General features: G+C 44.4%; 2 protein-coding genes across 5 annotated transcripts in view; one reads left to right on the top strand and one right to left on the bottom strand.

Moving 5' to 3' along the window:
* Positions 1–2,624, top strand: part of EFR3A (EFR3 homolog A) — a 99,785-nt gene extending 97,161 nt beyond the window's left edge. For both annotated transcript variants that reach the window (XM_083450520.1, XM_083450519.1), the window contains exon 25: positions 1,358–2,624. In XM_083450520.1, the coding sequence (XP_083306646.1) occupies positions 1,358–1,359 (2 nt within the window). In that variant the 3' untranslated portion in view covers positions 1,360–2,624. The remainder of the gene's footprint in view (positions 1–1,357) is intronic.
* Positions 2,625–7,975: 5,351 nt separating this feature from the next.
* The window catches only part of OC90 (otoconin 90), a 29,184-nt gene continuing 13,306 nt past the window's right edge, over positions 7,976–23,853 (bottom strand). For all 3 annotated transcript variants that reach the window (XM_083450579.1, XM_083450581.1, XM_083450580.1), the window contains 12 exons: positions 23,630–23,671; positions 23,420–23,476; positions 19,625–19,675; positions 19,437–19,487; positions 18,927–18,977; positions 17,276–17,326; positions 17,022–17,066; positions 15,726–15,845; positions 13,704–13,796; positions 11,926–12,100; positions 11,036–11,142; positions 7,976–8,409 (listed from right to left, as the gene is read on the bottom strand). In XM_083450579.1, coding sequence (XP_083306705.1) covers positions 8,090–8,409; positions 11,036–11,142; positions 11,926–12,100; positions 13,704–13,796; positions 15,726–15,845; positions 17,022–17,066; positions 17,276–17,326; positions 18,927–18,977; positions 19,437–19,487; positions 19,625–19,675; positions 23,420–23,476; positions 23,630–23,671 — 1,163 coding nt within the window. In that variant the 3' untranslated portion in view covers positions 7,976–8,089. The remainder of the gene's footprint in view (positions 8,410–11,035; positions 11,143–11,925; positions 12,101–13,703; positions 13,797–15,725; positions 15,846–17,021; positions 17,067–17,275; positions 17,327–18,926; positions 18,978–19,436; positions 19,488–19,624; positions 19,676–23,419; positions 23,477–23,629; positions 23,672–23,853) is intronic.

Below are 23,853 nucleotides of genomic sequence, written 5' to 3'. Positions count from 1 at the left end.
TGTCTTGGAGCCATAAACACTTGTTGTTATAGAGTATTGGAATGTGCTGTGCATCCTGCCAAAGGCTATAATGTGGAGACCCGTGCGTGCATGAGGCTCCCTATGCTGACTGTCCCATATGGGGCACTCCCTTCCACCCACTGCTGGCAGTTGGAGGATTTGCCCCATGTTTGTGGGGCTGCATCACCAGCCCACGGTCAGGGCGTCTTGCTTGAAAGGCAAGAAGCTTTCTGTTGGGGTCTCTGAAATTGCACTATCCCCCCTCCCCTTCTAAAGGAATATAATTTCTTACAGATTGTGGTTTTGAAATGCAGAGTATTTTGTTAGTGAGAACTTTGGAGCAATTAAAGGGAAAGCGAGTTATATATTTGATATGGCAAGGGATATGGTAAAGGCATTTTAAAGAGGATAAGTATTTCATAATGTGCCGAACTGTGAAATGGGTGTGAAGTATTTCTCTCTGTGTGTGTGTGTTTAGCAAACCTTTGTAGTTGACGAAACTTGTATATCTTTAGACTGTTGTTGTCCAGCAATAGCATACAGTGGTACCTCTAGTTGCGGTCACGATCCGTTCTGGGGTGCCGTTCGCACCCCGAAAAGTCCGCAACTAGAGCGGCGCTTCTGTGCATGCACAAAGCGCACAGAATGCTTCTGCACGCACACGTGCGGCGAAACCCGGAAGTAAACACTTCCAGGTTTTCTGTGTTCGCAAGCAGAAAAGACACAACATGAACCTAATGCAACATAAGGTATGACTGTATTCTATAGCCCTCTTAATTTGTATGTGCTTTACTAGATTTAATGGTTAAGTTAAATTTCATCGGCCCATGTGTTTGGTGTCAACACATTGCCTGTGCAAGGTTAGAGTGTAATATTCTGTTAAAGCTGAACTGCAAAATGTTGTGTAAAGAATGTGATAATAATCAGCAGGGCTGTTGCCCTTCCCTGTTGTTCTGTAGATAACATTGAGTGTTGTGCCAAAGATTTCTCCTGCTTCCCCCACCTCCCCAACCATTCCCCATCAATTCATGAGAAAAGAAACAGCGTTCAGAAAACAGAAGGGATAAAAATTTATGCGAAATTCTCGTGGGCCAGGAACACTTGTTGCACTTACCTGACTTGCGAGGTGGCCAAGGAGTGTGTATGAATGTCTTGCCTTTCATTCTACACAGCATCTCTCCAATGGTCTGCGCTATGCAGTCTTCCTGGGTGCCTGTGTTTCAGAAAAAAGCTCCATGACATCTCAGCCAGACCCTTCTGTAAGCACAAAGGAGCTATCTACTGTCTGCACCTAGCAACTGGTCATTGCCTTTGTCTTTTAAGTAAAGCCTTCCCTTTTATACTTTTAGGCTTACAGGACTTCCCACACTACACTGGAATTTTAAAATAAACCAGCATGGAAAGACTCCTTTTTTAAAAAAAAGACAGGAAAGAGGAAGAATTTCCCTTAAGAACAAAATTGGCAAGCGCAGCAGTCTCAAGGGTTTGGTGGTCACATGTACCCAAACACATACTCTGGCTTTTTCCACTCTTCAGATAAAGTCCAGGGGAAGATGCCACAGGCCTTTTTCAGATCAAGAAACTAGGGAGGCTATGGAGTGCTGCAGAAATGTTTAATGGAGATAAAAACACACAGCCGTGGGCTCCTCACCACAAGAAAGTAAGCTCAGTCCTGCACCCACCAGATTCCGAAAAGTCTCTTTTTTCAGGGTAAGAAATCTTCTGAGGAATTGTAGTGTGAATGCCACACACCACTTTTCATGCAAGTTTTCGGATCCTAGCCTGTATACGTCAAGACTAATAGGTCAGCAAATTTAATCAACTTTGCATTCGTCTCAGTTGTTTTTTAAAATTTTCTTTAGAAATGGTAGGAGATCCATGTGTTGGAATAAAATGAAGGTACAGCATTAGGCCCTGTTCGTTTTTCAGGTTAGCTGCTGATTTAATCACTAGGACTACTCTTCCCCAAACTCTCAAAAAATGGGAAGTTTTCATAATGAAGTCTTCTGTTTGGCTAAAGAATGGGGCACCAATGCTTTAAATAATAATTGTTTTAAGAAATTATGGACCCTGTAATCCAGGGGTTGCTAACCTTTGACCCTCCAGATGTTGTTAGCCTACAGTTCCCATTGTCTCTGACAGTTGGCCTTGCAGGTAGAGGTTGACTGGAGTCTAGCAACATCTGGAGAACCCACAGGTTCCACCCCTGCTGCGAGCATGTTAAGCCAGTTCTAATGGGCTACAGACTTTGCTTTTATATGCATTGCCCCGGCAGGATTTTGACCCTTCCGGGTAATGGCGCCCATCCTGTGGAACACCCTCCCATCAGAGGTCAAGGAAATAAACTAGTTGACTTTTAGAAGATATTCGAAAGCAGCTCTGTATAGGGAAAGTTTTAATATTTCATGTTTTATTGTGTTTTTAATCTTTTTGGAGGCAGCTGCCTAGAATGGGCCACCCAGTCAGATGGGTGGCATATAAATAACAAAATTATTATTATTAAATTATTATTTTATTCCTACAGCAGCCACCATTTTTACACCAAGAGAGAGCTATTCCGGGTGGTTAGGAGATTAAAGGTAAAGGTAAAGGTACCCCTGCCCATACGGGCCAGTCTTGCCAGACTCTAGGGTTGTGCGCTCATCTCACTCTATAGGCCAGGAGCCAGCGCTGTCCGCAGACACTTCCAGGTCACGTGGCCAGTGTGACGAAGCTGCATCTGGTGAGCCAGTGCAGCACACGGAACGCCGTTTACCTTCCCGCTAGTAAGCGGTCCCTATTTATCTACTTGCACCCGGGGGTGCTTTCGAACTGCTAGGTTGGCAGGCACTGGGACCAAACGACGGGAGCGCACCCCGCCGCGGGGATTCGAACCGCCAACCTTTCGATCGGCAAGCCCTAGGCACTGAGGCTTTTACCCACAGCGCCACCCGCGTCTACTTCAACCTTTAAGGAAGGAAGTCAGCAGCAGAAGGTCTCTTCAAAGCCAGAAAAGTCTGACAGGTGTCCCTTCCTGGTAGCCAAAATTAATGGGCCCTGCCAACATAGTGACACTACAGTGGTACCTTGGGTTACATACGCTTCAGGTTACAGACTCCGCTAACCCAGAAATAGTGCCCGCCGCGGGGATTCGAATTGCCGACCATGCGATCGGCAAGTCCTAGGCGCTGAGGTTTTACTAACAGCGCCACCCGCGTCCCCTGGTTAGGAGATTACCTGGTGCCAAATCTAATGAAACATGAGGACCCCCAATCAGGAAACTCCCTAGTTCGTTGATTCACAAACTGTATTAAGGTTGTCATACAGCTCCTTTGATCTGTGATCCCTTGTATGAGGAAAATACTTTGCGTGTGCAAGATAAAGTTGTTGTGCATATGCATGTTGCATGCCCTCCAACATTTCTCCAATGAAAATAGGGGCGCCCCATTCCATCATGATAATTGTAATATTTATACCCCCCACATCATACTGGGTTGCCCCAGTCACTCTGGGCGGCTTTCGACATATATAAAAACAGTGGTACCTCAGGTTACATATGCTTCAGGTTACAGACTCCTCTAACCCAGAAATAGTACCTCAGGTTAAGAACTTTGCTTCAGGATGAGAACAGAAATCATACTCTGGCAGTGCGCCGGCAGCATGAGGCCCCATTAGCTAAAGTGGTGCTTCAGGTTAAGAACAGTTTCAGGTTAAGAACGGACTCCAGAACAAATTAAGTACTTAACCCAAGGTACCACTCTACATAATTAAACATTAAAAATACTTCCCTGTACAGGATTGCCTTCAGGCGGCTCGGGGGGCAGATAACTCCATACCCTCCAACATTTCTCCAATTAAAATAGGGATGTCCGAAGGAAAAGTGAAAAGTAAGGGACTCTGGTGGCGCTGTGGTCTAAACCACAGAGCCTAGGACTTGCCGATCAGAAGGTTGGCGGTTCAAATCCCTGTGACGGGGTGAGTTCCCGTTGCTCGGTCCCTGCTCCTGCCAACCTAGCAGTTTGAAAGCACGTCAAAAGTGCAAGTAGATAAATAGGTACCACTCCGGCGGGAAGGTAAACGGCGTTTCTGTGCGCTGCTCTGGTTCGCCGGAAGCGGCTTAGTCATGCTGGCCACATGACCTGGAAGCTGTACATGGGCTCCCTCGGCCAGTAAAGCGAGATGAGCGCCGCAACCCCAGAGTCGGCCACGACTGGACCTAATGGTCAGGGGTCCCTTTACCCTTTACCTTTAAGGAAAAGTGGGATATTCCGGGATCAAACCAGAAACCAGGACAGCTTCTATGAATCAGGGACGTCCCTCTGAAAATGGGGGCACTTGGAGGGTCTGATGTTGTTGAGCAAAAGAAAAGACACTGCAGATGTTCTCTGTGGCTGTTCTCTGTACAGTGGTACCTCGGGTTACATACACTTCAGGTTACAGACTCCTCTAACCCAGAAATAGTACCTCGCGTGAAGAACTTTGCTTCAGGATGAGAACAGCAATTGCGCAGCAGAGGTGCGGCGGCACCGGGAGGCCCCATTAGCTAAAGTGGTGCTTCAGGTTAAGAACAGTTTCAGGTTAAGAACGGACCTCCGGAACGAATTAAGTACTTCACCCAAGGTACCACTGTATGTGCAACCCATCAGAGCCATTTCCCCATGCTGTGCCCCTTTGAAGCTTGGGGGATTGATACAAGAGACTCCTGGCACATCTTCCATGTTCTTCATTGGGGCTGGAGCAGGAGAATGCCCAGGTTGCTTGTGCCTGTAGCTTTCCCCCCACAAAACTTAAAATCAACGTGAAGCATCAATCCCACCCCCCCACCCCCAGAACCACACCTTGAGCCCTACAGATGTGATTTCTTTTTTGCTTCAGTGGTGCGTGTGAACGAAGCACCTCCAAAGTGTCCAAAAAACTTCCCTTTGCTTGCACACTTCCAGTATTGCATTGTATGTAATAAATATTTTCTAAATGTTTTTTTAAAAAAAGACTTGTAGCAGCCAATGGTTTTTGTGCACCAGAACCTAGCATTCATAGTTGAGTTAATTCTGACTTTCTTATTCTTCTTGGTATCCATCACTTTATCCAACAAACACAAACCCCTGTGTGGGAAATGTCACTTGGTACAGATCTCTACAGACCAGTTGGGATTCATGTGCGAACGCTAAAGCCCCTTTCCTGGGATCCACATAGTCCAGCTCTTTGTTTTCATTTCTTTCTCTAGCTTCCTAACTCTCTGGAGGAAAACACTGCTAAACCTAAAAAACGCAGATTCACACGCTTCAGATTTGAAAATTGTCCAGAGTGAAAATATGGCTAGTTTATTCCTTTCATTGCTCATGTTTCCCTGACTTTTACCTAATGAAAAGCTTTTGTGAAATGTAGAACACATTTTCTGTAATCTATATTTAAGGAAATAAAGGGAAAAGTGGAAAATAAGCCACATTGTTTGCACTTGCCTTCCTGAAATTACATGTTATATTATGGTTGCCTTAGGCTTTTAATGGCCTCGTGATGTGCTGAGCCAAGGATGGGGAAATCTCTGGTCTGTGGGCCAAATTTGGCCTGCCAGTCTGTTTTAATGAAACTGCCCCCCGCTGCCCCACACCCAGTCATATGTGACTATTTTGGATTATTTTACAGGATTTTTCCTCATTAAAAATAATAACAGGACTCCCACTTGTCTTTCTCATGATTAAAGTAACTTCCCTTCCAAATTTAATATTTTTCTCAGGGAGGAAAAATTGCAGGTAACCATATCTGTAGGTTTTCGCTGTGGGGCAAAGAGCTTAGGGAGGGAGAGGGTGGGCATGGGGTCCTGATTTAAATTGCTTAGCCCTTCACAACTCCACAGGAAACCCAGAGAACATAACTACATATCTTCTGCACTGTATACTGGTGTACCTTGATGCAGGATATCATTTTGGTTTCCTGTCTCATCAGATGTCCTGATCAAATTTGCAGATGACACCAAACTGGGAGGGGTGACTAACATCCCAGAGGACAGGATCACACTTCAAAACGACCTTGACAGATTAGAGAACTGGGCCAAAACAAACAAGATGAACTTTAACAGGAAGAAATGTAAAGTATTGCACTTGGGCAAAAAAAATGAGAGGCACAAATAGAAGATGGGTGACACCTGGCTTGAGAGCAGTACATGCGAAAAGGATCTAGGAGTCTTGGTTGACCACAAACTTGGCATGAGCCAACAGTGTGACGCGGCAGCTAAAAGAGCCAATGCAATTCTGGGCTGCATCAATAGGAGTATTGCATCTAGATCAAGGGAAGTAATAGTGCCACTGTATTCTGCTCTGGTCAGACCTCACCTGGAGTACTGTGTCCAGTTCTGGGCACCACAGTTCAAGAAGGACACTGACAAACTGGAACGTGTCCAGAGGAGGGCAACCAAAATGGTCAAAGGCCTGGAAACGATGCCTTATGAGGAACGGCTAAGGGAGCTGGGCATGTTTAGCCTGGAGAAGAGGAGGTTAAGGGGTGATATGATAGCCATGTTCAAATATATAAAAGGATGTCATATAGAGGAGGGAGAAAGGTTGTTTTCTGCTGCTCCAGAGAAGCGGACATGGAGCAATGGATCCAAACTATAAGAAAGAAGATTCCACCTAAACATTAGGAAGAACTTCCTGACAGTAAGAGCTGTTCGACAGTGGAATTTGCTGCCAAGGAGTGTGGTGGAGTCTCCTTCTTTGGAGGTCTTTAAGCAGAGGCTTGACAACCATATGTCAGGAGTGCTCTGATGGTGTTTCCTGCTTGGCAGGGGGTTGGACTCGATGGCCCTTGTGGTCTCTTCCAACTCTATGATTCTATAAGTAAATTTCATTGAATCAGTGTGGCTTACTCCTAAGTAATTGCGGTTAATCTTCTTTGTCTTGTGAATTTTAAATGTCAAATAAATGCATCACCCATTATTTTTATCTCATGGGCAGACGTGATCTCTCCTGTAGATTTTATCTAGGCTCCTCTGCTAAAGTCGCAGCCTCTTTGTCAAAGTCGAAAGAACCATCTAGATTTGGCTGCCCAATTTTGGCCACTCTAATTTTGAATTTTAAAACTAAAATTAAATTTAAAATCCCAGTTCTCCTTCCCCCCATCCCACTCCAGTTTTCTTGATTTTTAACTAAACTATCCCTCCTTGGTGCCTGAGTGAGATTAAACAAGATAGAATGACAACTTTATACTGAAAGGTGAAATCAAAATAGTGAGTTATGTCAAATGAACTGTGTGTGGTTTGGGAGCTGCACGGTCAGGGAAAAACCAATGCTGTCCAGGGTTGTAAAGACTGCGGAGAGAATAATTGGGTGCACTCTTCCCACCTTGGATCAAATCTATGCTTCCAGGTGTCATAAGAAAGCTGCAGAAATTATCTCTTTCAGCTTCTGCCTTCCGGAAGAAGGTACAGGGTTATAAAGACTAGGACTAGCTGCCTGAGAAACAGTTTCTATCCAAATGCGATTTTGGTTTTAAACGCAGTGTAAGGTAGTCTCTGTGGGAGTATATTGTATTTAATTATGGGCTATCAGAGTTTTTAGGGGGTTAACCAGCTGGGATAGCAGGCTTGTTGGTTTTTGAATGTCTGGTGTAGATTTTTTCAATTTTGTTGTTCTGTATGGGACAATGACAATAAAGATTACCGTATCATTATCGTATCGTAACATTGCTTACCTGTGAGTAAGCCCCACTGAAACCAATGGGACGTACTTCTGAATATACATTTATTTATTAAATTTATTAAATTTGTCTTTAAGGTGTCACAAGCTTTTTGGGGGGGTCATCGTTGCTGCAAAAGACTTTCAGGGCCACCCCTCTAAAAATTCTTTAGCTTTGAAAAGGATCATGCAGGGAAGGCTACTGATTTGTAAATATAGTGTGACTCAGCAGCACAGATTATGACAAAATGATGACAACAAACAATATAATGGAGCCATAGCAAACAGCAGGAGGGATAGCAATGTATCCAGCAGGAGCCGAGCAGCAGAGGAATGAAACCAGCTCACTTTAATGTCACGTAAAGAGCAGAACAGACAGTGCTAACTTCATACATTCCCTACTCCTGATAGCTTCCTAACTGGTGCAAGAGAAACGCCGGTTATCTTCTTTGCAGCCGTACAGCTCTGGAGATTCCCCGGGCCAGGCGTGCTGATCTCTTCCTTCTTCCCAAAAGGCTCCTCACCGGATCGGTCTCCTCACTGCTCCTCTCTTCCTCGCTGGAAGCCCTGGAGCTGATCCCAGCACCGCTCAGGGGTCTTTCATGCCCGCCCCTACGGCAGAACAATTTAACCTCTGGCTCCGGACAGGCTTGTCTGTTTGGAGACCCCATGCTTTCGTTGAAAGAGGCAGCCGCCATACACTCAGCCGCCGCCTTGTCGCAGGAACACTGAAGCTTTTCGCACATCGTCCATCCGATACCTAAGAAATAGATGGTTCGTGTTTGTTTGTCAAAACTGGACTAGATAACAATCAGGGCCGGCCCTACCATGAGGCAAAGTGGGGCAGCTGCCTCAAACAAATCAGGAGGCAGCAGAGGCAGCTCCTATGGCTGTCCCTTTTGAGTCCCCCATCCTAGGTTTCTTGTAATAATAATGATAATAATGATGATGATGATGATAATAAAATTTATTTATACCCTGCCCTGCCCTCCCCAGCCAGAGCCTTTCCCTTTTCTTGTGAGGAATCCTATTCGGAATAAGGGAATTTCCCTTAAAAAAGAGGAAAATTGGCAGCTGTGCTCAGGGTGGCCAACACCAATAAAATTACAGTAAAAACATAATGGGGGGGCAATTTAAAATACAGGTTAAATTGCAATTTAAAATGCAGCCTCATTTTAAAAGTAGCCCATAGATCAAAACCATAAGGGGAGGGAAAAATAAGGGTCAGACTGAGTCCAAACCAAAGGCCAGGCGGAACAGCTCCGTCTTGCAGGACCTGCAGAAAGATGTGAAGTCCTGCAGGGCCCTTGTCTCTTGTGACAGAGCGTTCCACCAATTCGGGGCCAGTACTGAAAAGGCCCTGGTCCTAGTTGCAACCAATCTAACCATATTGCGACCTGGGACCTCCAAAATGTTGTCATTTGTGGACCTTAAGGTCCTCTGCGGGGCATACCAGGAGAGGCGGTCCTGTTGTTGACATGCTTCTACCCTTACTAGCCTGTCCTGGGCCTGTAGGTCAGCTGAAGGGGGTTTTCCCCTTCCCACCAGCAATGGTTGTACATTGGGTGGGAATCTGTGGGGGTTTCAAAGCAGTCCCCCCCCCAAACTATGGAATTCCCTTTCCTTGGAGGAATGAATGGAGATCTCTGCTCTAGATCAAACAATGTTACTTTGAAAATGCGGTATTGCTACATTGATTTCATGCCATTTTATTTGCTCATTCATTTATGCCAATTTAAGTGGTTTTACTGACTGCATTAGAAACCTCTTTGTTGCAAAAAAAAAGTATATAAATGTTGGAAATATATCTCCCCCCCCCCCCCTTTGGCTAAAGTTGTGATGGGGAATATGCAATCCTCCAGATGTTGTTGGACTGTTATTCACATCATCCCTGACCATTGGTCATGTTGTCTGGGACTGATGGGAGCTGGAGTGCCCATAACATTTGGAGTTCAACCTTGTTGCTGTTAAGAGGACAGAACTATATATGCAAGATAGTATGCCCTGGATCCCAGGAAGAGCCTCTCTCATCACTGGCCTTGAAAGAACATTCAGCTAGGCTGGCTGAGTTTGGTACTTGGAGCGGAGACAATGTCATATTGTCCTCTACCTCGGGCAGCTAAATGTCAATTAGGATTGCTTGAAGACTTTTGAAAGATCTGGCTGGGTTTCCCCAGCCACTCTGGGCAGCTCCCAACAGAATATTAAAAATGCGACAAAACATCAAACATTTAAAAACTCCCTTAAACAGGGCTGCCTTCAGATATCTTCTAAAAGTCAGATAGTTGTTTACTTCCTTGACATCTGGTGGGAGGGCATTCCACAGGGCGGGGGCCACTACCGAGAAGGCCCTCTGCCTGGTTCCCTGTAACTTGGCTTCTTGCAGTGAGGGAACCACCAGAAGGCCCTCAGCGCTGGACCTCAGTGTCCGGGCAGAATGATGGGGGTGGAGACGCTTCTTCAGGTATACTGGACCGAGGCCGTTTAGGGCTTTAAAGGTCAGCACCAACACTTTGAATTGTGCTTGGAAACATTGGGAGCCAATGTAGGTCTTTTCAGAACTGGTGTTATGTGGTCTCGGTGGCTACTCCCAGTCACCAGTCTAGCGGCTGAATTCTGGATTAATTGTAGTTTCTGGGTTACCTTCAAAGGTAGCCCCACGTAGAGCCCATTGCAGTAGTCCAAGCGGGAGATAACTAGAGCATGCACCACTGGTGAGACAGTCTGCAGGCAGGTAGAAACTCTGGCCCTATGCAGATGATGTTCCCATTTGAGCATTCTTACACATAGTGGGAAGGGACGTGGGTGGCGCTGTGGGTTAAACCACAGAGCCCAGGACTTGTTGATCAGAAGGTCGGCGGTTCAAATCCCCGTGATGGGGTGAGCTCCCATTACTCGGTCCCTGCTCCTGCCAACCTAGCAGTTCAAAAACACATCAAAGTGCAAGTACATAAATAGGTATTGCTCTGGCGGGAAGGTAAACAGCATTTCTGTGCGCTGCTCTGGTTCTCCAGAAGCGGCTTAGTCATTCTGGCCACATGACCCGGAAGCTGCATGCCAGCTCCCTCGGCCAATAAAGCGAGATGAGCGCCACAACCCCAGAGTCAGCCATGACTGGACCTAATGGTCAGGGGTCCCTTTACCTTTACCTTACACGTAGTGGGTAAAAAAAACCTATCATTAGAACATAAAAATAGCCAGTGGCCCATCTGGTCCAGCATTCTGTTCTCACAAGTGGCCAACCCAACAGCCATGGGAAGCCTGTAAACAGGACCTGAGCACAACACCACCCTCTCCTTCTGAGTTCTCCAGCAACTGGTACTGATGTTTATGTTTTCTTTCATTGTAACAGTGAAGAAGGGAATCATCTTTCATCCCAAACTTACACTTTGGCGTGCGATCAAAGCACACAACCTCAGACCGCAAATTTCTTTCTGGACGGCATCCAAGTTTCTTGACTTGCTCCAGGCAGCAGTGATGAGAAAAGCAGCACCTGTAGTTATGCAAAAAGTGCCAAAGTGTTAAGTCTCTTCTGCAGAACTGCATTCTTTGTATTGCTTTGAATGTCTGGATCCCTTAGAAATTTGTCAGTGTTTTTCTAGGTCACTTTCGTCAAACGCCTTGGAATTATCCAAAAATTGGCTGTTGGTCATGACAACGGATGGTTCTGGAACCATCAGAAACAGAAACAGTGGTTTATTACTCAAAGCACTACATTTCCCAGCACCCTTAGCAAACTATAATTCCCAGGATTCTTTCTCCAAAGTTGTGTGCTTTGAATGTTTGAGACTCTGGACTCAGCCATACAGCTGCAAATATAATGTTTTAAGTGGGTTTTAAGTGCATTATACAAATGAAACATTAGATGGCAAATTCAATATATTTTTAAAACTTTTTTTTAAAGCATTTTCACAGCGTTTTTTAAATAAGTGTCTAGATTCCACTTCTGTCTTTCTGAAATTCTTTCTATTTACTGTATTTCTTTGGATTTCATTCATTTTATCAATGACCCGTGCATTTGGGAGAGGAGGAGGTTAAAAAAATATGAACTGTCTGAACAAATATCTTGAAAAGTGCCAATGCAAAATGGCTGCCATGGGTTGACTATATATTTTTATTATGTTGCAAGCCATCCTAGGCAACTTTTGGGGCACAAACGGTGAGATACCCATTTTTTAACATTAAATGTATTTTACTGCAGAAATGTGTGCTGGTGCTGCTGAGGTTATTGTTTGCTTGCTGCTATTTTGTGTCAAAAGTGTTTGGCAGGAGCAACCTGTCCAGTTCATCCATTGGGTGGCCTCTTCCTTCCTGCCCACAGTAACATCCGTATAACTCGAAGTCCTCCGGGCATCGGTCGGTTAAGCAGTACAGCATCTCCCCCAACTGTGGGAGCACTCGCTTGACTCTTCCATTATCTCTCAGTTGCAGGAACGTAAACCGGTCACAAACTATAGAAAGAAGTAGAAATCCGAGTCATATAATTTGATTCTATCTTTGGACACCTTCTTCTTGTTATGGTCCTCCCTAGCATTCTTTATGCCAGGGTAGGCAGAAAATAGGTTGGGATCGCCTAGTGATTTGTAGGAAACTGACCCCTATGACAAAATGACAAACCTAGAAAGCAATGACAAACCTAGACAGTATCTTAAAAAGCAGAGACATCACCTTGCCAACAAAGGTCTGTATAGTTAAAGCTATGGTTTTCCCAGCAGTGATGTATGGAAGTGAGAGCAGGACCATAAAGAAGGCTGATCGCCAAAGAATTGATGCTTTTGAATTATGGTGCTGGAGGAGACTCTTGAGAGTCCCATGGACTGCAAGAAGATCAAACCTATCCATTCTGAAGGAAATCAGCCCTGAGTGCTCACTGGAAGGACAGATCCTGAAGCTGAGGCTCCAATACTTTGGCCACCTCATAAGAAGAGAAGACTCCCTGGAAAAGACCCTGTTGGGAAAGATTGAGGGCACAAGGAGAGGGGACGACAGAGGACGAGATGGTAGGACAGTGTTCTCGAAGCTACTAGCATGAGTTTGACCAAACTGCAGGAGGCAGTGGAAGACAGGAGTGCCTGGCGTGCCCTGGTCCATGGAGTCACGAAGAGTCGGACATGACTAAACGACTAAACAACAACGACCCCCTATCAGGTTTTGGGGAATTGGCTTCCTCCCCCCATGGCAATAGATAAGAAGATCAAAGAAAGGAATGTCTTACCGGTTGGAAACTTTAATAATCACAGCAAGAGAACAAAGAACTGATCTCCTCGAAATGGCGGTACTCCCAATTAAGAATTACACTCCCTTCCATCACTGTTAATCTACGTCACTACTACATCTTGTAATCTGAGTTTGAAACCTCTGTGCTTTCTGTTTTGAGCTTTCTGAGCTCCTCTCGACTTTGGAGAGATCGGAGGAATGCTGTCCAACGACTGTGAATCTGTTAACTCTCTTTTTCCCAGTGTTCCTTCTCCTAGCTGTTCCCCATCCAGTATTTCCCAGCTTCTGCCTTCTGAACTATGGCCCTCTGCAAACCACTGTTCCAAATCTATACTGTCCTCCTGCTCCTGGGAAGAGTCAGGATCCGGATCAGGAGTAGGGGGAGGTTCCCACCATTCCTTCTCAGTCCAGCCCTCCTCAGCATGGTCCCTGACCCCCCCCAACTGTCTGATCATAGAATCATAGAACTGTAGAGTTGGAAGGGACCACAGGAGTCGTCTAGTACAACCCCCTGCAATGCAGGATTTTTTTGCCCCAAATGGGGCTCGAACCCATGATCCAGAGATTAGGACTCCCATGCGCTACTGGTTGAGCTATGTTGCAGATTCATAACTTCAACAACTAAAAAGATTCCCACCACTCCCCACCTGCTTTAAATTAGGATGCTGAAAAGGCATGTTAGGAGGAAAACCAGGAGTGGATTTCTAGTGCAAAAGGATTTGTGAGGTCAGTTCTGATACTAGTTGCAAATTCCTGAGCTGAGCAGACACACCCTGATCTTTAATTTTTAGTGGGTGGGTGAGATCCTGTGAAGGAGCAAGATCATCCCCTTCTCACCTTCTCCAAAGGTTTCATCGGGATCTGGCGTCTCTTCTGGAGATATTGTAGAAAAAGTTCTACCTTCTTCTTCAGCTATCTTGAAATGATTCCCTGTAGATCAGATAAAATGAGGTTTTTTGTTTTTAGGACCACAAGCTTTAAATAAACCTAACTGGTTTAAAAAAAAAACCCACAAAATGACACAAAGAATCTCCAGGCACTCTTAAAACGAACAATATACTGTAATATAAACTTGCATGGGTTAGATGTCCATCAAATCAATTGCATCAAGTGGTCACTTAAAATGGTAAGGATAGATAGATAGATGATAGATAGATAGATAGATAGATAGATAGATAGACGATAGATAGATAGATAATGATGATGATGATAGATATAGATAGATAGATAGATAGATAGATAGATAGATAGATAGATAGATGATAGATAGATAGATAGATAGATAGATAGATAGATAGATAGATATAGAGATAGATAGATGTGAGAGAGAGAGAGAGAGAGAGAGAGAGAGAGAGAGAGAGAGAGAGAGACACCCTGAGTACTGTTCGGAGAGGGAGTTCAAAATGAGACCCACTGCCAGATTTATGTATAAGCTAAACAAGCTATAGCTTAGGGCCCCACTCTCTTGGGAGGCCCCCCAAAAAATTAAAGGAAAGAAAAACTGGATGTACATTTCCAAAATATAAGATAAAAAACAAATATAATAAAACCTACATACAGCAACAGTGTTTTGTGTTGTGTAGGATCCTAGGATGTAAGTAATGGGCCCTGCCTGCTAGCCTGCTCCCTAAAATACCACTGGTTTGCTATTATGATTTCATGTTATAGCAAGTTTCTAGAGACTAGATTACGAGTCTTTGTAAACTGTGTTTTTAAATGAACTTTTACTATTGCCAAATGCCAATGTGTTTGCATTAGTATGTTTGTTATGAATAAAAAATCAATTTAAGTTAGAGCTTAACAATTATTTCACTATTAATATACTTCTTCTTAATTGTATTTCACTATTAATATACTGTATTTTTCGTCCCATAGGGTGCACCGCCTCATAGGACGCACCTAGTTTTTTTTGGGGGGGGATAAAGGGAAAAAAAATTATTTCCCCCCCAGGCACGGGGCTGGCGCAGGGGAAGCCCGAGCTTCCCCCAACCCTAGCCCCCAGAATAGCCTGCTATCCGCAAGCCTAGGGAGCCTGGTGGGAAGTCGCGCCGGTCTCCCCAGGCTTGTGGAGAGCTGCGCGACTTCGCGCCGGTCTCCCAAGGGTTGCGCAGAACTTCCTGAAGCCTGGAGAGCAAGAGGGGTTGGTGCGCACCGACCCCTCTCGCTCTCCAGGCTTCAGCGAAAGCCTGCATTCGCCCCATAGGACGCACACACATTTCCCCTTCATTTTTGGGAGGGGAAAAGTGCGTCCTATAGGGCGAAAAATACGGTATTTCTTCTTAATTGTATTTCAGTTCAACAATTACTTTGATAAAATACGTATTTGTTAGATACCTATTAGGTCCATAAATTACCGTATAACATATATTCAAAACAAAAAGCAGTGACAATTTGTTGTTGACAAAGGACAGCTGGACATATAAAGGGCCCCATTACCTTCAGTAGCTTAGGGTACTAAATCTGGCCCTGATGAGACCAGACAGTCAAGCAGTACCAGGTAAAATCAGCATTGCACAATCAGGAATAGGAATGATGCACTCCCTACTAGAGACCATTGGTGATGAATTGGCATAGCAAATAGTATAAATAATCACCTAAACAGAAACAATCATGTCTATGGACCTCTACAGACACTTTACATCCACCCCCCCCCCATCAGATGGATACCTGAGTCTCAAGACTCAGCGATTCAGCTGCAAATAAAATGTTTTAAGTGTGTTGTAAAGTGCAATATTACAAATGTGACGCTAGATGGAGAAAGTGAGCTATGGCAAATTCAATGTATTTTTCAAAATGCGTTTTTTGAAAAAGCATTTTCACAGCATTTTTTTATATGTATGCAGATTCCACCTTACTTACCATCATCTGTTGATCTCCCAAGAGAATCAGAAGTTGAAACCGACTCAGGCTCTGTTGAGCTAATAATAGCAGGTGGAGCAGCACTGGTTTCTTCTGTGTTGAAGGCTTTCACTGACAGCCCTGAAAGCACACTCGTGATTAAATCACTCGCCTACTAAACAATAAATGTGATTTATGTCATTGGTCTTTATTGGCATAGGTTTAAACCATGGGTAGGCAAACTAAGGCTTGGGGGCCGGATCCGGCCCAATCGCCTTCTAATTCTGGCCTGCAGACAGTCTGGGAATTAGCGTGTTTTTACATGAGTAGAATGTGTGCTTTTATTTAAAATGCACCTCTGGGTTATTTGTGGGGCATAGGAATTTGTTCATTTCCCCCCCAAAAATATAGTCCAACCCCCCCACAAGGTCTGAGGGACAGTGGGCCGGCCTCCTGATGAAAAAGTTTGCTGCCCCCTGGTTTAAACAGTAAAACCATACAAAGTTAGCCAAATACATTAATAATCCAGACACATATAATATATAAAAAAACTAGGCAGCCACCATTGAGTAAATGAGGCAACTTTAGATTTAGCTTTAAAAATCTCAGCTAAATTCCCACGAAACAATCTTGGTCATTCCATGGGTGGGGAGGCACCACTAAAAAGTCACTGAAAAGTGTCAGGGTGTAGATGTAGGGATATCGCGGAGTGGGGAGTGGGGTCCGGAGGGAGCACACTTCCCCACCAGCAGGCAGCCACAATCTGCCTGCACGCATGACCTTGGGGTGCAGGGAACCCCCCCCCCCCAGACAAGCCACAGCTGTCTGTACATCGTTCCACCTCTGCCTGACCTTTCACGATCTCAGCAGTTTGCGGTGTCTTGTCTGTAACTTTTTCCTTAGAGACCTTTTGTCTCCATTCGTCATACATTGTGCAAGGGGAAAATGACGCTGTGGAACAGGTGCCAAAATAACTTTGTACCACCCCACGATTTCGGGATGATGTGTAAAGGTCCCAGCCCAAAAATGTATTTGCCTAGCTTGCATGTTTGTCCCAATAAAAAGAGGCTCCACAGGAATGGTATTAGCTCGCTCGCTTCAGACCACCTGTGCGCAGCTCACCACCTGTCTTGGGCCTTCACTTCATGTAGACCCCTCATTCCTGGTTTAGTTAAGATATTGAAGACAGGGGCGCCTCTTGGCCCCTGTGTAGTGTTTTCCCCTGTCCTCTTGATCCATCTTGTCAACATCTGGAATAAGGAAAGAAGGAGGTTCCTGATCACATGGGATATAAACCACAGGGTGACGCTGACTTACCTCTTGGCATGGAGTTTCCGAAAGGACCAGCAAGGCCTTCCTGCACTTTAGTCATGAATAAAGCAGAAAGTATATGTTAGCAAACCAGACAATGTGTTGTACTCTTTGCACAGTATTTATTGAGGTTTCCCCACCCTAAAGCAAAGGCCAAGAAGAATGAGGACTGATTAAAAGGTTTAGAACTTTTTGCACTGAACACCAGTGATTTTTATGAGGGCATTTTCAGCAGAGTGCAGGGACCAGAAACCACATACCTCCATCTCTGAGGGTTTCGAGGCCTCCACCGCTCTCCATGTCTGGATTAACTGTTTTGAAAGAAAAGCATCCAGTGCAGAAATAATACTTTGGTCAGAAAAGCCGTTCATTCTCCTGTCCATATAAATTCAAGCAAATAACTACTGTACTTATAAAAGATTCACTACAAAGAGGTTTGTCCTTTATCCCTTATCCTGTATCTGGCCTCCTTATTTACTTCTTATAAACTCTTTCCTTTATGAATAATTATTAAGATTTTTCTAATTATAACTTAAATATCCACAAGGATAAAGGACATCTTTTATTTGGTTGTTTGTATTGTTGTATGTTATGTTCACATGTTCAAGTTTAATGTGTATTGGGGGGTGGGGGGGTTGTGTTACGTTGTAAATAAAATTCAAATAAAAAATTAAAATTAAAATACAAAGAGGATTTGTGTGGCAAGTCCCCTCACCGCTGAAGGAAATTTCAGAGTGGGCCTTAGTGTGTCATTGACTGCTATCATGGACCCAAGTATTTGATGGAGCATTCACTGTGTCATGGACTTTGGTCTACCATGGTCTATCAAGAACCTCTATCACTGACTTATTCTCATCAGCCCTTCCACTTTTCCACTCTCCACATATGACCAATGAGTTACAAATATAGGGAGATGTTGTTAGATTAAGGTTGCATGGTTGTTCCTTGGTTCCTTTTCTTCTGATAAATGGGGGACGTGGGTGGCACTGTGGTCTAAACCACAGAGCCTAGGGCTTGCCAATCAGAAGCTTGATAGTTTGAATCCCCACAACGGGGTGAGCGCCCGTTGCTCGGTCCCAGCTCCTGCCAACCTAGCACGTTGAAAGCACGTCAAAGTGCAAGTAGATAACTAGGTACCGCTCCGGCAGGAAGGTAAACGGCGTTTCCATGTGCTGCTATGGTTCGCCAGAAGCAGCTTAGTCATGCTGGCCACATGAACTGGAAGCTGTCTGCGGAAAAACGCCGGCTTCCTTGGCCAGTAAAGCGAGATATCATCTGCGACTGGACATAACGGTCAGGGGTCCCTTTACCCTTCCCTATATGATAGACTTTGCAAAACATTTAGCAGCATCAATGTGGTGTAATGCAGAAGTAGAAAACTTGTGGCCCTCCAAATGTTGCTAGACCACAACTACGAAGATCCCTGACATGCTGACTGGGGCTGATGGGAGTTGGAGTCCCAGCAAAATGTGGTGGCCTACTGGTTACCCCATCCCTGATGTTAGTGTTTCAAGCAGGAGTAGCCAACGTGGTGCATTCCAAATGTTGCTGGAATACAACTCACATCATGTCCAACTATTGATTATGATGGATGAGCTGCTGGGATTTGGAGCCTGAGGACATCACATGGGCTACCCCTGGGTCAGAGTGTTGGACTGGGCTTGAAGAGACCTAAGTTCAAATTCACCACTCAGCCATATGGCATTCACTGGGTAAATGTAACAAACTGGAATTTCTGGGAGAAGAAGAAGAAGATGAAGAAGAAGAAGAAGAAGAAGAAGAAGAAGAAGAAGAAGAAGAAGAAGGTGGTGAATCAATGAGGACTTTGTTTATGGACTGTGCTGTCAGAAGAGGCTGGGGATGAAGAGTGAGAAGACAGTGATGTTAACCTGTGAGATGTACAATACTTACCACCTTCTTCTGGGTTTCTCAGCAAGAGGCCACTGGACTCAGGAGAAATGTCTGTCAAAGGAAAAACAAGAAAGCTCAACATTCTTTAGTTTATTCAGACCATTATAAATCAAAGATTTGGCAACTTCTGTGGTGTATCTCTGGCTGAGCTGATGAAGGAGTTAATCCGGTGCAGTCAGAGATCCACTGGATCTTAACCTGCTCACCCTGGAAGATCTTGCTATAGGATTGTACCCAAAGTTAGTTATATCATAGAATCATAGAGTTGGGACGAAAGGACCATCGATGGCAGATGGCCACCCAACCTCTGCTTAAAAACCTCAAATGAAGGGGATTGAAACATATTAGCTTTAATGATCACTTGATTTTATCTTTGTTTTTTATGATGATGACTTATTTGATTTAACTGTCTTAAGGATTCGGCCATGTTTTATCTGTAAGTTCATCTGTATACCGCAGTTTATAAATTTTCTAAACAAGTCTTCTAAAAGCCCTAAAGCCATCACACACCTCCTTCTCTGTGGGCTTCGAGGCCTCCATCACTCGTCGCATCTGAAGCAACTGTTTAAAAGAAAATAAACCAGAATGGGAGCGATGCTTTGGTCAAGAAAATCAAGCATGCTTTGGAAAAGCAACAGAAGAAATTAATCATATCAAGGAGACAAATGATAACATCATGCCTGAGAATAACGACTTACGGTCTGCTCCAGAACTCAGTACAACCATCCCATCTGTGGTCTGTGGGATAACTGAAAGATACACAATATCGATATATGCCTATGAGAGTCTGCAAGCTTCATAATCGCATCCCATAATCAGAGTAACATCTGCTGTGCTATATTTTGTTTTCTGTCTGTGCAGAGGACAGTAAGGAGAAGAGACTGACCTTCTGCAAGAGGAGATAAACCACATATAGCCATATCTGAAAAACTAGGCCCAAATCCTCTCCCAAGGTAAGTCATGATATAATAAGATTTGGGGGGGGGGTGTCTTGTGAGCCATTCAGTTGAACCCCTGTTATGTACTGAGTTGAATAGGATCCAAAAGGCAGCAGTCTTATTGGTCCTAGAACAATAGGATTCAGAATGCAGCAGTCTGATTGGTCCTAGAACAATAGGGTCCAGAATGCAGCAGTCTGACTGGTCCACAGGAGCCACCCAATCCAGCTCCAGGTGGAAGTGAATCCACAACCTGATTGGCCTACAGGTGAATCCCGGAATTAGCCAATCATGTGGGGCCCATTGTGTAAATAATGTATATAAAGCAGACATTCTGGGGGAACTTCCATTCCTCCTCACCACTATGAGCTGAATAAAGAGCATGAAATTCACTCTCGACTCCGAGTATATTTCAACCCCCTTCAGGATACAGGACATCCAGAGATCTAGAGCATCAGATGGCTGCCCAACCCCTGTTGAATACCTCCATCAAATATCAGCCCACCCAACACACTAACTAGTTCCATTGTCAATCTGCCCTTAGTAATAATAATAATAATAATAATAATAATAATAATAATAATAGTAGTATTTATATCCTGTCATCTGGCTGGGTTCCCCCAGCCCTTGATGTCAAGACGTTTCTGCTAATGTTCAGCAGCAATTTACCCTCTTGTAACTTAATCCCATTTGATCCGTTCCTGCTCCCCGGGGCAGCAGAGAATGTGCCTTTGTTGTCTTCTACCTGGCAGATTTTCAGGTATTTGAAAAGTACTATCATGCCCCCCACGCCTTGCTCATCTTTTCTACAAGAAAAATAGACCTATTTCCTTGAAGCTTTCCTCAACAGGACTTGTTGAACACCCCACTGCCTATTGTTCTTGCCATCTTGTGATCCCGTTCCAGTTTGTCTCGGCAGTTTCCCCGAAGAGACTAACCTGAGCAGCAGAGGCTGGTCCATTAGAACAGATGAAGCACTATGTGGAATTGGTGAACTTGACACACAAACTACCAGTACATGATAAGGACAACTGTGACTTTAAAGAAGAATGGGAACCTTTCACAAAGTACTTAAAGAAACAACAAAATGAACTGGACTCCTTGGCAGGTTTTGAGTAAACATACACAAACTTTTTATTGGTAATATATAGATATTATCCTGAGGCTCCAATACTTTGGCCACCTCATGAGAAGAGAAGACTCCCTGGAAAAGACCCTGATGTTGGGAAAGAGAAGGGGGAAGGGGAAAGACAAGGAGAAGGGGACGACAGAGGACAAGATGGTTGGATAGTGTTCTCGAAGTTGCCAGCATGAGTTTGACCAAATTGCGGGAGGCAGTGGAAGACAGGAGTGCCTGGCGTGCTCTGGTCCATGGGGTCATGAAGAGTCGGACATGACTAAACGACTAAACAACAACAACATAGATATGATCTATCTATAAATTAAGGATCTTTACAATTTTATAATATGCAGAGAATAACATGTGCTGAAAAACCAGAGAGAGGAGCTGAGGAAAGTCTGGGAGGGGGGTGGGAGGGCGGGTTTTTCTTTTGGGGGGGAGGGGAAAATGGGGGGGGTGAGGATGATGAAGAAGAAGAGAAGAGTTTGGATTTGATATCCCGCCTTTCACTCCCTTTAAGGAGTCTCAAAGCGGCTAACAATCTCCTTTCCCTTCCTCCCCCACAACAAACACTCTGTGAGGTGAGTGGGGCTGAGAGACTTCAGAGAAGTGTGAGTAGCCCAAGGTCACCCAGCAGCTGCATGTGGAGGAGCGGAGACGCGAACCCGGTTCCCCAGATTACGAGACTACCGCTCTTAACCACTACACCACACTGGCTCTTGATGTATTTTTGATAAATTGTTATGTTGAAATTCCTAATAAAAATATTTTTTTTAAAAAGAACAGATGAAGTACTGCCCCATAGACCTCTGCTGGCCCTTAGTTGGCCCCACCTGCCTGCCTTCTTACTTATAAACAGTTCAAGGCCTGGCACGGCTTGCCAGCTTCCTTCCCACTAGTCTTCTCTCTCGTAGGACTCAGCAAGGAGGAGGATGGAGACAATCAGGGCCAGATTTAGGTTTAATGGGGCCCTAAGCTACTGAAGGTAACGGGGCCCTTTATATGTCCAGTTGTTCTTTGCCAACAACAAATTGTTGCTGTATTTTTGTATTGTATATTTGCTAAATGGCATGGGTAGTTCGAAAGCACTTCAAAGTGCAAGTAGATAAATAGGTACCACTCCAGCAGGAAGGTAAACGGCATTTCCGTACGCTGCTCTGGTTCGCCAGAAGCAGCTTAGTCATGCTGGCCGCATGATCCGGAAGCTGTACGCCGGCTCCCTCGGCCAATAAAGCGAGATAAGCGCCACAACCCCAGAGGTCAGGGGTCCTTTTACCTTTACCTTAGGCATACTAAAGCCCGCGGATGGTCCAGGAATCAGCGTGTTTTTACATGAGTAGAATGTGTCCTTTTATTTAAAATGCATCTCTGGGTCATTTGTGGGGCATAGGAATTCGTTCATTTTTTCTCTCTCTTCAAAATATAGTCCCCCCCCCCCCAAGGTCTGAGGGACAGTGGACCGGCCCCCCTCTGCAAAAGTTTGCTGACCCCTGCTATATGGTAATTTATGGACTTATTTGTATCTAAAGCCATTTGCGCATAATTGTTGAACTGAAATACAATTAAGAAGTATATTACAGTGGTACCTCGGGTTACAGATGCTTCAGGTTACAGACTCCGCTAACCCAGAAATATTACCTCGGGATAAGAACTTTGCTTTAGGATGAGAACAGAAATCGTGGCATGGCAGGAGGCCCCATTAGCTAAAGTGGTACCTCAGGTTAAGAACAGTTTCAGCTTAAGAATGGACTTCCAGAATGAATTAAGTTCTTAACCCAAGGTACCACTGTAATAGTGAAGTACGATTAGGAATTATATTGATAGTGAAATAATTATTAAGCTCTAACTTAAAATGATTTTTTATTTATAACAAACTTAAAGATGCAAACACATTGGCATTTGTCAATAGCAAAAGTTCCTTTAGAAACACAGTTTACAAAACACTGTTGCTGTATGTAGGTTTTATTTTATTTGTTTTTTATCTTATATTTTGGAAATGTACATCCAGGTGTGTTTTTTCCCCTTACATTTTTTGGGGGCCCCCAAGAGAGTGGGGCCCTAAGCTATAGCTTGTTTAGCTTATACGTAAATCCAGCACTGGAGGCAATAGAGTGCATTGGCTCTGCCTGTCATTGGTTATAGCTCCACCTACTGTTGGTCCTCCTTGCCTTCCACCCTACCAATCCCAATGGTCATCACTGTACCTGAGCAAAGAGAAGAGGCATGCAGCCTAGTAGAATGAGAAGATATAATGTGTGGATCAATTTCAACCACTAGCATTTTATGCTGCATTCATACTCTTCTGTGGGAGCAGGAGAAATGAGTCAAAAGATGTCAGAATCACACAAAAAACCTTTTGCAGAATTTACCCTACCTTGGTGCAAAGGTTCAGTTTTGATCCCAGCTAAACTAAACAAGAACACTGGCAAACCTACCCTCTGCAACAGATGTATCTGTCAGCTGAGTATCTTCAGCCCTCTGGTTCTGAAACTCTATGGAAAGAAAGAAAAATAGCTTCTTACTGGAAGGGATGGACATATTTGCATAGTCTCCATCTGGGCCTATTCATTCTGTTACCTGTCATTTGGAGACTCCTGCCCCACTTTGGGCTCTGGGAGAAACAGTGTAGGATACACATTGCATACCTGCAGCATGAAGCGTCGTCTGACTTCTCTCGCTGACTGTTTCTGTAAAGAAGAGGGAGCAGGTGTTCCATGATTCGTTTTCGTAAAAAATAGAAATAAAAAAATGTCCAGGCATATGAAAAATGGACAGTGCGCATGCTAAAGAGGAAAGGAGGGATGAAAAGGAAGGGGCGAGCAGCTCTTCTCAATGCATGAAGTACGTACAGAAATTTGTTCTGCTTTTT

The sequence above is a fragment of the Podarcis tiliguerta genome (genome assembly GCF_965153285.1).
Source record: "Podarcis tiliguerta genome assembly, chromosome: 7".
NCBI lineage: Eukaryota > Metazoa > Chordata > Lepidosauria > Squamata > Lacertidae > Podarcis > Podarcis tiliguerta.
The sequence above is the reverse complement of the archived record's forward strand: the minus strand, read 5'-3'. Positions and strand labels throughout refer to the sequence as shown.